General features: G+C 47.2%; 1 protein-coding gene across 6 annotated transcripts in view; it reads right to left on the minus strand.

The window, feature by feature from the left end:
- Window positions 1–14,608, minus strand: part of Ankrd33b (ankyrin repeat domain 33B) — an 81,807-nt gene that overhangs the window by 13,861 nt on the left and 53,338 nt on the right. For 4 of the 6 annotated variants that reach the window (XR_010063602.1, XM_039102227.2, XM_039102228.2 and 1 more), the window contains one exon: window positions 3,477–3,617. Coding sequence is in view for 4 of the 6 variants with exons in the window: in NM_001191565.1 (NP_001178494.1) it covers window positions 3,477–3,617 (141 nt within the window). In the remaining 2 variants the exon portion in view is untranslated. Of the gene's footprint in view, window positions 1–3,476; window positions 3,618–4,179; window positions 4,296–14,608 lie in introns of those variants that run through there. The other 2 variants (XM_039102229.2, XR_005500280.2) reach the window with 2 other exon arrangements.

The raw sequence follows: 14,608 nt of genomic DNA on the forward strand, positions 1-14,608 counted from the left end.
ACTTTAGATGCTATAGATGATGCCTGAAACCCCAGGAGACCTAAGAAAAAAAATGACAGGAGGACTCATTTCCCCCTGCCGAAAAAGAGTTGAGAGTTCAAATTAATTAACTGTGGAAAACTCACTTGATATGATTGACACGTTCACTTTTGGGTTAAAGAACAGAAATCATTAAAAGATCTATATTCAGTTAGAACTAGATCTTGACACAGTGAAAACGGACGAAGATTTTACCCAACACCAAGCTTCAGGTAATCACCATTTAATTATTTCTCATCGAAATGGGACAGGAGGGCCTTACCTCTGCTGAAACTGATTAACTTCTAAAAGTTAAATTCAGTTGAATTGAACGTACAATCGGTGGAACTAATTCCAAAATACACTTTACACACATGTACTGATTGAATGTGTGTATACACACATAGGCACACATGCCATCGCTTGTGTGTGAAGGTCAGAGGACAAATTGCAGGAATCAGTTCTCTTCCTAAGGTCTAGGCAGACCCAGGAGTCTATTTTAATTATTTACACACACACACACACACACACACACACACACACACACACATACACACACACTCTCTCTCTCACTTATACCATCCTCTAAGATGTGTAGATTAAAGCAGGAGGAAAGCCAATCCAAGGCTGTAATCCCCTAAATCCAGACTAATCACAAGGACAAGGTTAAAAGATGCTGTACAATGTACAGCGCCAAGTCACAGACAATCAGTAAAGACAGAGCGACTGTCAGGAGTCAGAGGGGATGGGGCACACGTGGGAACTGCACGTGGGGCCAGCTGGGATGATAGAACACAGATAGGCCACTCATGGAAAGACCAACGTCTAGAACAACGTTGCCACCCCTGGGTAACTAGGATGGGAGGGGGCCCTGTGCTCTGACTTTGGTGTCCTCAAAACCTCATCTGCCGGAGTTTTGTACCCACTGTGAGGACATGTTCTGTCCCGAGAGCGAGGCCCCACAAAGGGCCCCTTGTGTCCTATATGAAGACACAAGGAAGCTTGACTCCTCATCAGACATCAACTCTGCTGATGCATTGATGAGGGGCTTCCCGTGCCCTAGAACTGAGGACAGCACGCAGATACTGATTATAAGCACCAGCTCCTCAGGATTGGCCTCGCCCCGTGCCAAGAACAAAGATAACTTAAAAGAACCACATTTAGCAACAGCAACACCCTCTGAGGTGTCGGACGCGAACTGTGAACCCGGTGTTGTGTGCAGGTTACATTTGTTTTCTCAATTAATTCCTGAAGACACTGCTCAGGTTACCCTAGCAATGATCCTTTCAGTTTTGTGTCAGGAAAAGAACAAGAGATCAGTCACAGGGACCTTTACGTGCTGTGGAACCGTGAAAGGTAGCCCAATTCCCAGCTGAGCTAAGTCCTGAAACCCCGGATACCCTGAAGGGACAGTAGATGCTTCTCTCACCTGTTCCCAAGCAGTCACTAGCATAAGTCTACCATAGGTTTGTGGCCATCAGTCACATAAGGGCTACGCCCCAAGCCCCACTACACCCCCATGCAAAGGATGTGACCTGTAGTCACATAGGCTTGAGACCAATCTCCATTTTGATGAGGCCTGAAGAGCTTAACCACTAGGCTTTTCTTCCCAGACACTCCTCCCTGCAAAAGGTATTTAATTGGGCTGGAGAGATGGCTCAATGGTTAAGAGCAACAGCTGCTCTTCCAGAGGTCCTGAGTTCAAATCCCAACAACCACATGGTGGCTCACAACCATCTGTAATGAGATCTGATGCCTTCTTCTGAAGACAGCTATGGTGTACTTCTTACATCTTTAAAAGAGAAAAATAAAGTATTTAATCTCGGGCCCACACTGAGAAGGGAGGTATGGTTTTACTCATCTCCTTTCTGCCATGACAATAAATGCCTTAAAACTATGGACTGCCTCTTTCTCCTGGGGATCCACCATGAGGAGCCATGGAGAAGGCCTTCACCTACAGAGCTGCTGTCTAATCTCCCATAGAAAGCCTCTCTGTGCTCCTAGCCACACTATGACCAAGCCAAGCTCAAGCCCATTGCAGTCAAGCCAAGAACTCTCCTCACAGGACCAGCTGGACGCCCCCAGCCCTGACCCAGGCTAGATCCAGTCTGCGAGCCCCCACTCTGTTCTCAGCTCTCCCGCAGCATCCGGTGGCACCTGGGTGTCCGAGAGCCTGAGAACCAGAGTCCTGGTCTCATCCTCACTGGAGGCCTGAGGACCCCTGAGCCAGCTCCAGCTGTCTCCTCCAGACTGCACTTCCCCACCCCCAGAGCTGTGTCCTGCAGCTCAACACCTGCCCCAGTGCCTGGTGACAGCATGGGGTAAGTGGAGTCAACTCCCTCATCCTGCCTGCAGTGGGTCCCTGCCCTGTGGCAGAGCAGATCCAGGAACCCCACAGTCCTACAACATGGGGTTCATCAAACTTTGTAGCAAAGTCATAGCATATTCATCCTCAGGGGGGAGGGAGAGAAAGAAGAACAGGGAAGGATTTCTCCAGATGGAGAACCTATGGAGTAAGTGCATAGTCCTGTTGATCCAGCTTCAACCTAGGGATATCCCCCATGGAGACCCTGCTGGAACAGCCCAGCTCAGCCTCATCCATGTCAACTTCAACACTTCTGTCCTCAGGACAGAGGCAAGGCCAGGAAGCACACTTCCTTTGTTGCATATTATGTGTTCAGGTGCATATGCATATTCACCCAGTGGCCAGGCACATGAATGCCCAAAGCCAATCTGGAATCTTCCTTGATCCCCTTAGTTCATTCAGTGAGCCTACCTAGCCAGCTTGTTCTTGAAAACCCCTTACTGTCCTCATCTTCCAAGTGCAGAATACCCACTGAGCATTTATGTGGCTTCTAGAAATTCCCATCTCAGGCATGTGGGGTAAAGCTCTACCCAGTGAGCAATATGCCCAGCCCCCAGAATACACACTCTTGATGAAGCCAGCTAGAGAGCCAACAGACAGAGAGGTAAAGGGAGATGCCAGCAGGGAGCAATGGGGCTTTCAGGGAATGATCCAGTGCTGTGATCAATCCTTAGCCAGTCCCAGAGTCACTTACTTTGGGCTCCCCCTTCCCTCAAACATAGACAAGAATACTGGAGTCTCCTGTATTCCAGGCTGGCCTTAGACTTGCTATGTGACTCAGGATGCCTTTGAACTCCTTATCCTCATGTATCTGCATGTTAAGTGCTGGGATTACAGATGTGCATCACTACACCCAGTTTATGTTGTGCTAGGATTGAGCTTTGGGGCTCTGTATACTAGGAAAGCATTCTGCTGTCCGAGCCATATATACCCTTGCTTGCTTTTAAATAAAACTCAAATGATGACACTGTACAGCTCAACAACAACCACAACAACAACAACAACAACAACAACAATCTATTCCTTACTGCCACTGTGTCTGTGAGAGGCCTGGGTCTAAGGCCTAAAGAGTATGCAGCACAGGAGGGCTTACCTGCTAGCATCAGGGCTCGCACACATTCTGTTCTACCCTGCATGGCTGCCTTCATGAGAGCTGTGAAGCCGAATATGTTCCTCCTTTCTAGGTCCAGACCGGGGAAATAATTCAGCAAGTAGTTGGTGATGGTGGCATGCCCTGAAAGAGAATTATACATTTATGAAGGTCCATGTACCCACAGAGGAGGTCACTTCTATGTGGCAGAAAAAGAGACAGACACTGATCATCATCAGTCACCTGTGTGTGGCTCTGGGAGCAGTGGGATGTGGGAGACACTGCTCCAGCCACACAGGGCAGCTCACTGTGGCCCATCAGTCTCCCTCCCAGGAGGCAGAGGCAGAGGCAGGCTGTGCTGTCACATGAAGTGACTTCACTTCCCCATAGGCAGGATACAGTCAACTCCCAGCAGGAGTCACCAGGGCAAACAGATGCCAGGCTGCAAAGGAGCCTGGGAAACACTTCGTGGAGAAATTCATTAGAGCAAGGGTATACCTTAATTCACATGGGGCACCTCTGGTTACCATTCAAAATATGTTGTATTTCTCCCTCCCTTCCTTTCTCCCTGCTCCCACTCCACATCAACACACACACACACACACACACACACACACACACACACACACACACACACACACACAGGGCTATAAAATCTAAGCAGGTGAAGACCTGCATTTCAGAACACAGTTCTTCCTTTTCTCACCTTGTTCCTCCCAAACAGAATCTGGTTTACACTCATTCCTGGGGCTTTGAAATGTCAGGCGCTCACCCTGGGGGCCTCTCTGGCAAGGATCATGAAAAAGGCAGGAAAACAGCTACCTGCAGAGCAGAAATGGCTGCTGGATCTACTGCCCCAGCCACCTGAGGCCAACAGTTTGCCTTTCTAGCCCTGAGATTTATTCCTCCCCAGCCACCCTCAGTGGTCAAAATCAGAACCCTGGATAACCATTCTAAGACTGACTACAATCTGCCTAGCAGGACTCTTGACCTGTAGCCCTAAAACAAGAGCGACAAACACTGGTCCTCCCTAGCCCTAGACAACCAAGAGAGTATCTAAACATGGCCTCATGCTCCCTGAAGGGCTACGGTTCTATTTCATGACCATCCACATCAGACAAGAAGACAGCTTCCTTTGCTCACTGCCCTGTGCTCATGTGCACCCCTCCCCTTAGCTTCCGGGTGCCTAGGTCAGGAGACCAGAATCTCCCTGCACAACCTAACTCTACCCATGCTCCTTTCAACTCCACTATCAGACCCACAGGAACAGGGCCTCAGGCGCATTCCCACGCGCTCTGTACTTGATCCGGTCCCTTTTCGTGTGGGGAAGTCAGGCCCTGTGTTTAAGCCCTGTTCTGAGCAGGATTCCAGGGCATGTTACATGAAACCTAGAACCAGGAGGCACTTTGGGGGCTCTCCTGTTTGCCTGCAGACGGAGAAGCCCGAAGCTGGTGGCAGCTCTGAGAATCTGTTTCTCTGCTGTGACTGAGCTTCCAGTAGAGTGGGTTCCAGGATGAAGTAGAAGCTGGGGAGGGGGAGTAAGAGGGGGTGCACATGTCTCTGGCCTTCAGCCCCTTCCACAGTCTTTCCACTGTGTGAGAACAATATTAAATCTGCCTAATACACTGAACGGCTTCAGTCAACCAAGCCACACCCAAGTGACACAGATATCCAGGTTGGAGCCCTGGTGATCCCTTCTGAAGGACACTGTATACTTTAGCCTTCTGCCCACACCCTCCAAATTCAATACTGGGGATTGGCCTCTCACCAATTTATAGGTTAGGAATAAACAAGTCACATAAACTGGAGATCGGATTCTGAAGAAGCTGGGTTACAGTTTACCACTGAGCTCAGCCACATGAAAAGGTGGGTCAGTACCTTACTGATGTCAGCTCCTTGCTGAGGGTTCCAACGCTAACAAAACCAAGCTGGAGCTGGCAAAGTAACACACAGATTCCAGTTTGTGAGGGTGCTGCTTGGTCTTGCTGACCTCTTGACCTCCTCTGTGTGATGGGCTAGGATGAAGCTGGGGGTCAGAAGCCCATGATAGCTCAGTAGCTCTAAAGTCAGTGGGGTAGAAGAAGACCTTTGATCTGAAGTTAGCTAGTATCTGCTTGAACAGTTGCCACACCAGTCAGATGTAGACTGGGTCTCTGTGAAATCAACTGCTGTTTGTTTCCATCTTTTTCTTTAAAAATGTGACACTGCGTGTCAGTCACAATTTGCAGCAGGTATTTGCTGTCACACACACACACACACACACACACACACACACACACACACACACACACACACAGTAGCTACCCTAGTCTCCACTTGCCCTGACTTTTAAGGAGAACAGTTAATGTTTACACAGTGTTAGAAGCGTCGGGTTCATCTTTAATTTCTATTGAAAATAGTCTGCATGGTAAAGCTGCTGTTCTCCCTTCTGGAAAAAGTCTGGGGCTAGGGAAGGACTTTTAGGTCACCAGATCTCCAGCCTACAATCGGGACACAGGCTCCCCCTATGCTGGATTTTCTGACTTCAACATCATTTATATAAAATATATGTATAATGGGCAGTTTGCTTTATAGATTTCTCTGTTTTCTTCTCTCTGCCCATTCAACTGGCCAAGTGTGTGTGTGCATTTATACTAAATACATAATCTTTTTAGTGCAAAAGTACCCAGATACTCAAGTGAGTCTAACCCAACTTACACATTGCAGGAGTTGGTTCTATCTTAAGGGCAGTTTCACCACAGAGACTCCCTACCTTCCCACTGTGAGCCTTATCCTGCCCAAGGAAAGGGCAAAAGTGGTGCCCAACGTATCCAAGAGGTCACCCACTATACTTTAGAGAGCTTACTCTAAAAATATACAGTCCAGGGCTGGAGAGATGGCTCAGTGGTTAAGAGCACCAACTGCTCTTCCAGAGGTCCTGAGTTCAATCCCCAGCAACCACATGGTGGCTCACAACCATCTGTAATGGGATTCGATGCCCTCTTCTGGTGTACCTGAAGACAACTACAATGTACTCATATAAATAAAATAAATATATCAAAAAATATATATACAGTCCAATTCCCAGACCTGCCCCTCAAAAATCTGAGGTACTCTTGAGAAAGGGACCAAGTTTTCTATGTCTGTAAAATGGAGAGATAATATCAATACACAGTTTCAGAAGGCACAGCAGAGAAAGTATGCAGAAAGTTCCCAGCAAAAAAGACATATAGAAAAGTCCTGGCCGGGGTTGGGGATTTAGCTCAGTGGTAGAGCACTTGCCTAGGAAGTGCAAGGCCCTGGGTTCGGTCCCCAGCTCCGGGGGGGGGGGGGGGGGGGGGGGAGAAAAGAAAAGTCCTGGCCACACCTCTACCCCCAGCGTGTGGGAGGCGGAGGCAGGATGATCAAGCTCATCTGAGCTTCGTAACAGGTCTGGAGCTAGTCTGGAATGCGAAGGATTCTGCCTCAAAAAAGCAAACTACACATAGAAACTGAAGAGCTTGAACAGGGGACAACCCCACCGTCCCCAGGGGAAAGTGACTCCTTACTCCTGACTGGAAGGCTGAGCCTGGAGACCTCTCTCCAAAGCATATATAACACAGGAGAGGGGTTGGAGCTCAACTTCACAGTGGAGAAACTGGCCACCACCACGGAGCCAGGGGACCAAAGCTGTGTTTGCAGCACGTGCCCTCTGAAGCAATGATAAGGGGCTGTGTTGTGTGGCTCCAAAGAATTCCTACCTCCAATTCCAAGGCACAGCTCAAATAAGGGACATCCTACAATACACCACATCCTGTATGCAAACCTTAAGACCATCAAACACAAAGGCCATCTGAGAGAGTCGCATAGCCACCAGGAGCCTAGAGACACAGACATGCAACATAGAATCATGAATGGGAATCTAATATGAAAAAGGACATGAGAGGCCAAATGTGGTAGCACCTGCATGTTATCCCAGCACTGAAGTGGCAGAGGCAGGAGGATTGCTGCAAGTTCTAGTCTAACCTAGTCTATATAGCGAGCACCAGGACAGCCAGATTTACATAGCAAAACACTGCCTTGGAAAGAGGGGAAGGAAAATGATACTGGGGAACACGCAAGGAAATCTAAATAAAGAAAGGTTTTATGTTAATCTGACACAGACTGAGTCACTTGGGAAGAGGGACTCGTAATTGAAAAAATGGCTCCGTAAGATTGTCCTGTAGACAAGTCTTGGTTGGTGATCTCTGTGTGAGGGCCCTTCTCACTGTGGGTGGTGCCGTCCCTGAACAAGTGATCCTGGGTGCATAAGCAAGAAGCTGCGTGAGGCATGTGGAGCAAGCGCACAGCTTTTCTCCACAGCTTCTGGGTCAGTCCCTGCTGTCAGGTTCCTGCCCTGAGTTGCGTCCTGGCTTCCCTCTGTAGACTGTGGCCCGCATATGTAAGCTGACTAAATTCTTTAACACGTTTCTTTTGGTCATACTGTGTCTTTTCCCAGCGATAGAAACCTAACCAAGACATTAACAGTGTGTGGATATTCTCTCACTCACTGCGTCTGCCACATTAATGCAAGATCTTCACCGGAAACTGGGTGAGCCATATGCAGGAATTCTGTGAGAGGTCTGATGAGCTTCTATTAAATCCAAACTATTCTGAAATTGAAAGTTTATCTTAAATAAAACAGGAAAACAATCGAGGCAGGAACAGAAATTTGTAGCTGCCGAGTGTGGATCCTCCTCCACTACAGGGGGAGCTGTGCTGTTTATGCGACACCGAGGGGGCAGGAGAGGAGCAGAGATCAGAGGATGGCAGAGAGCAAGCCTGAGAATCAAGTGGGAAGGTCTCTGTGAAACACAAGGATACATGTCACCCCCACCCCCTTCACCATCCCACCAGTAGGCTCAGGGTCCACGAGTTGGGGATCGGTTCTAACGTTTTGATTTAATCAGGAATCTGCATGTCCTTGTCCCCAATTGGTTTTTGATTGTACAATAAAGATGCCAGGGAGGCCTGGGCAAAGGGAGATGGGGCAGGACCTTTAGTTTGCATGGGCTAGGAAGTGGGAAAAAGGAGACAGAGAATCACCATGACTCAAGGGAAAAGAATGGGACAGGAGCTACAGGAGTGATAGCCAACCAGACATGTGAGAATTCCAGTGGATGAGTGACCACTGGTCACTTCCCTGATTAGGCCTGGGGTAGCAGGGGAAGGTTTAGGAGTGCCCAGTCTTCAAGCTAGCCAAGGCATTTTAAAATTAATTGGGGTGCGTGTGCGTGTGTGTGTGTAGTATGTCTGCCTGTGTGTGTCTGTCTATCTGTCTTCTATTCGAGGATCCAGAGTTCCTTGGCAGGTGGCTGGAAGAGCACAAAGCAGTATAGCCACACTCACCAGTACACACATGCACAGTAATGCCATCTCCACATGAGCAGGTAGATTAATGGTTCTCAGCCTGGCTGAAGTCTGTATGTCCTGACCAACTACTCCCTCAAGCTACATTTGGGGAAAAATTTCTACCTTGTGGTTTGTTTTGGTTTTGGCGTGTGGATGTGCGTGCATGTACAGGCGCAGGTGCACAGAATTTTCACTTGAGAAGGCAAGAAGGCAACACCGAGTCTCTTCCCCAATCATCTACACCGTAGTCTTTGAGACAGGGTCTCTTCAGAACCTGGCAACTGTCAGTTTAGCTAGACAAATTGGCCAACCTCCTGTCTCCAAGTCCCCAGAACTAGGGTTGCAGACATGCACTGCCACACCTGAATTTTTTTTAACATGAGTTCTGGGGTCTAAATGCAGGTCTTCACGATTGTGTGGAGCACTTTGCAGACTGAGTATCTCTGGAGTTCAAAACCATTAACTGTTAAAGCACCTGCCTTGAGCAAATTGCTGTCAGAAGACGATTCACCTCCCACCTCACAGGGGACAAGAACCACAGAAAGGGAACTCCTCCATCCTCCCACATCATCCCCACAACATCACCACATTCACAAGGAGTCCCTGCTCCCTCTCTCCCATTGAAAACCTAGGAGACCCTGCACCCATTAAAGTTACTAGTCCGCCAACACTTCAATAATAGTAACAATAATATTTTCTCTTGTATGTATTTGTGCATGGTGCATGTGTATATGCAGATGTGCATATGGTGGTGTGGCGGTGTGGAAATGCAGATGTGCGCATGTGTGGGCATACATGTAGACAGCCAAGGTTGACACTGGAAGTCCCCCCTCCATCATCACTCTTTACCTTATTTCTGGAGACAGGATTTCTCAGTTGATCTAAAGCTCACTGGTCCTGTTAGCTGATTGCTCTAGGGACTCCATCCTCTGCCTTCTGAGTGGGATTTACAGGTGAATCCCCACATCTACTCACCATTTACATGCACTTTGGGAATTCGAACTCTTACTCAAGGATGCCAACTCCCGGCTCTATAGTAGTTAATGGCTGCAGCAACACCCATAACATCATAAGCAAAGCTACCAGTCCGCCACCTTACACCTCCTGGCTTTCCTGGAATAGCCACCGTTTGCCTCTGCTCACCAGTCTCGGCATCCTTGCAGACACACTCCCACTAGATCACATGAAAGGCCCATAGCTCCTCAGCCTGCCCCTTGCTATGTGACATCATGGTTCTGTCACAGGGAACCCTTTCCCAAGGAATATCTGCAGGTAGGAAACCAGCAGAGGTTCAAATGTACTAACGCAGACTCTCCCCATCCTGGGGCCCCAGCAGGCTCATTACTCCCAAAAGGAGCATGACAAGAAGTGCTAGCAAAACAGCTGCCCTAGATAAAGTGTCTAAGAACAGGGTCCACAGTTTAATCCTGAATGAAAGCAATAAAATTACAACCTCAGCCTGTCTACAGAAGCATGGGCATTAGTAATGTCGGAAAGTCTGCAGAGGCAGGGAGTCACCCAGCAGTAGCTAGCCAGCATGCACGTCTAAGCCTCTCATCTTTCTCAATCAGGGGGGTTTGTGTGTGGGGGGGGGTGGGGGGTGTGTGGCTGAGCTGTAAAGAGTGAGTACTGTTCTTACAGAAGACCTGATTTCAGTTCCGGGTACCTAAGTCAAGTGGCTCACAACCTCTTGTAACTCCTGTTGTACAGGATCTAGTGCCCTCTCCTGGCCTCCTCAGGTACCCACACTCATGTACACAAATAAAAAACATAATTATAAACAGAAAGCTTGTATTTCCAACACTAACCCTGTGGGTCTGCCTTCACACACACAGCCACCTGGCTACCACTAGTCATCCCACTCCTTTTAGTCCTGTGCTCACTGGCTACTGCCTCTTGTCCAGCTGTGACAGAACAGCCTCCCCACAGCACTGACCACTTTCTCCTCCCTCATTCACAGAACTGTCTTCCCATGAGTACTCCAGAAACTCACTCTTCTGACCCTCCACCTCTCTGCTTTTCTTGTTCCTGGGAAGCTGCTACTCCTCGGTTGATGGAAAAGCCCCCTCCTCATCCCACATATCTCCCTTCCATAACCCCACGTGCTCCATGTATTCAATTATTACCTCTAAGTCTCCAACTAACTCACATCTACTTCTGTCTTTTCGTTTCTCATCTACATGTCTACTGTGTGCTTATCCTGGGAGTCCCACAACTAAGCTAAACCCATTGCATCAAACCTCAGACTTCTACCCCTCAGGCCTGTTCCTCTCCCTCAGTACTTTTTTAGTGATGGATACCACCAGACATCTGTGCTCCATCCCAAACCCTCTCCCCATCTCCTGCATGTCACGAGACAGCAAATTCTGCCAATCTCAAATGCCAGGAGCCGTCTAGGAGAAGCTACAAACTAGCAGGTTCTCTTCTTAGAGGATTCCGCCACGACTGTCAAGGTTAATGACAGGATGGCTTCTCTAGGCAAGGCCAAGAAGAATCTCATTTTAGGAAAGATTCTTGCTATTGAATGATTTTCCTGGTGTGTGTGTGTGTGTGTGTGTGTGTGTGTGTGTGTGTGTGTGTGTGTGTGTGTGTTAGCCCTCTCTCTTGAGCAGATGTCTGCAGAACAACGAAGACATATAGACAAATAGGTGATTTGCTATATAGACAAATAGGTGATTCCTTAATTCTTACTGCTGATTCTATAAGAATTTCTAAAATTATATTCGTAATTATTAAACTCTTTTATAATATGACTGCTATTAAGTCCTTTCTGGCGTCAAAACTGCAAGGCTGACAGTCTTCAAGTGTCACCAGCTAATTGCATCTGAAATAGTAAGCAAGCATCTGCAACCTAGAGCACATTCCAAGAGGTTGTAAAACCATTAACCAAAGGTGATTAAAAAGGGAACTAATTGGGGTTGGGGATTTAGCTCAGTGGTAGAGCGCTTGCCTAGCAAGCCCTGGGTTCAGTCCTCAGCTCCCAAGGGGAAAAAAAAGGGAACTAATGATTTACTCTAGGTGCAAAGACAGAAGATAAAATATTGACTGGGTTTATGTATATAAAACTTCACTAATAACTTAGTCACAAAAGCTATGGTCTTTAACTCTTCATGAACCTATAGAGCTAGTGACAGATGATGAATGTTTAGTCAGATAATTATTCTTAATGGATATGCATGTAAGCATTATCTGTTGTAAACTTCTTCGATTTATGATTGAACTTATGTTTAAACTTCTAGTGAACTTTTAAAAAAAAAGGGAATGCTTGGGAAAACCATGTGATCTATTCTCCTAGAAAAGGTTCAAAAGACTAGGAAAGATGCATTGGCAGGCATAACATTAGAGAGAGAGCATTATGAACATAGCGTTGGGAGTAAGGCATTGTTACATCAGAACAGGAAGAGAGAGCAAGATTAGAAGGAGAACGCAGAGTGAAATAACTTAGAAATTATAAGGCAACATAAAAAAATTAAGAGAGCAATATGCAAAATGCTCTGTCCCCCAACCAGAACCTTTCTCCTTCACCTGGTGAGCTCACAGCTCTCCTTTGTATTATGGTTTGCTTTGGGGGGTTTCTTCAACCTTTTACACACACACACACACACACACACACACACACACTCATACACATATACACACACTCACACATATACACATTCATACAAACATACACACTCACACAAACACTCACACAAACACTCTCACATACACATGTATTCATACACTCATACACTCACACACATTCACACACTTGCACTCATACACACACACTCACACAGTCTCACATTCACACACATTCACACATACACACTCTCACACACTCACACTCACTCACTCACTCACACACAGCACACTGAGCACACTCTCCCTCATGCCTGCACTCTTCTTCACCTACCCATCCCCATTTGTCCCTGTTGTTCCCTAGACCAGAGCTTCTCAACCTTCCCGATGCTACAATCCTTTCATGCACTTCCTCATGTTGTGGTGACCCAGACCATACGTTTATTTCATTGCTACTTCATAACTATAATTTTGCTTATGAATCATAATATAAACATATAATAGACAGGATATCTGATATGCTACCCCTATGAAAGGCTCATGTGATCCCTGTGGGGTCACCACGCATGGGTTAAGGCGGCAGTTGCCTTAGGCAGTTTTACTTCTGATTGGGGTTGTATTTGTGTGATCATGTAGTTGTATACAATAAGGAACCATGAAAAAAAGACCTAGTCTTTCAGAAAACTGTGGTCTCCAGTCATACCCACTTTCCTGTAAATAATGTAACCTACTTCCTTTTTTATGGCTGAACAAAAATCCCTTATGCACATGCACCACATGTTCTCATACATTCTAGCTGCTGGGCACCTAGGTTTGTTCTATAACTTACGTGTTGTGGGTAATGCCACCATCGACACTGATATGTAAGTAACTCTGTGGTGTGTACAGCTCCTCTGTTAACCTGTGGCCCCTGTCCACACCCTACCCAGAACATGTAGCCTCCCTCCGTACTTATCTTCTGGTTTTTACAACAATATTCGAACCCTGACCCACAACACAGTGTGCCAAGGTGAGCCCCAGCCCTCTGACTGGCCGAAGACTCCAGGCTCAGTGAATACCTATCTAATAAAAAGATCAAAAGACGCTGCCTCCAGAGAAGCTCCCCTTATCAGATACTTAATAATCATAAAGCATGACCCCATCATTTAAACTTAAATAGCCACCACAGTAATCAATCACTGACTCGTTCCACATTGCCACAAGCACAGATTAAGGCCAAGAGTCCTCCTGTCACTAAAAACAGGGACAGATGAAAAATGTCCTCCTTCACTTGTGCAAATTTAGAAATAGAAATTGTTGGAGCAGTATTCTCAACCTCTGGGTCTCAACCCTTTCACAAGGATCCCATATCCGACATCCTGCATACCAGATACTTACATTATGATTCATAACAGTAGCAAAATCACAGTTATGAAGTAGCAACAAAAATAATTGCATGGTTGTGGGTCACTGCAACATGAGGAACTATGTAAAAGGGTTTCAGCATTAAGAAGGTTGAGAAGCCCTGTGTTAGAGAATTTGGTTTTCCACAGTCTGGTCTGTTTGACTCAGTGTAGTTCTCCAAATCAGGCCAGCAGAGGGAACTGTTGGCTTTGGAACTGCAGAGCCCCAGGAGGTGTGCTGGGATGTCCAGGGAATCCTACTAGAAGAGGGGGAAAAGCCAGAGTTGGAGCAGCAGAGCTGAAGGAGGGGAGGGGAGGGCAGGGCAGGGAAGGGCAGGGCAGGGGAGGGGAGGGGAGGGGAGGGGAGGGGAGGGGAAGGCAGAGCAGTGGCTGGGGCTACTCTGCCTGACTGCTCTGCTCTGAAGCTCTGAAAGCTGGGATTACTGGAAGAGCAGGCAGAGTTAGGAAATCAAAGGCTTGCCAAATTCTAATCTTTGCTTTAAAACAATAGAAGAGGAAGGAGGAGGGAGAAGGAGGGAGGGTGGGGAGAAAAACAAACCCCTCAGAGGACTCAAAGTCAAACAAGATCCTGATGACTGGAGGTGATAAGAAGATTGGTTTAAAAATGAAGGGCTTGGGTTGTACTCACAAGTGCGTGAACACACACACACACACACACACACACACACACACACAGAGCATTTTAAAATAACAAAAGGAGTCTTTTTTAAATAGGGCTGGAGAGGTGACTGGATGGCTAAGACTGTGTACTGCTCTCATAGAGGACCAAGGTTTAGTTCCAAGCGCCTATATAAAGTGGCTCTCAACCCCCATAACTCTAGA

The sequence above is a fragment of the Rattus norvegicus genome, chromosome 2 (genome assembly GCF_036323735.1).
Source record: "Rattus norvegicus strain BN/NHsdMcwi chromosome 2, GRCr8, whole genome shotgun sequence".
In the NCBI taxonomy this organism is placed as follows: Eukaryota; Metazoa; Chordata; class Mammalia; order Rodentia; family Muridae; genus Rattus; species Rattus norvegicus.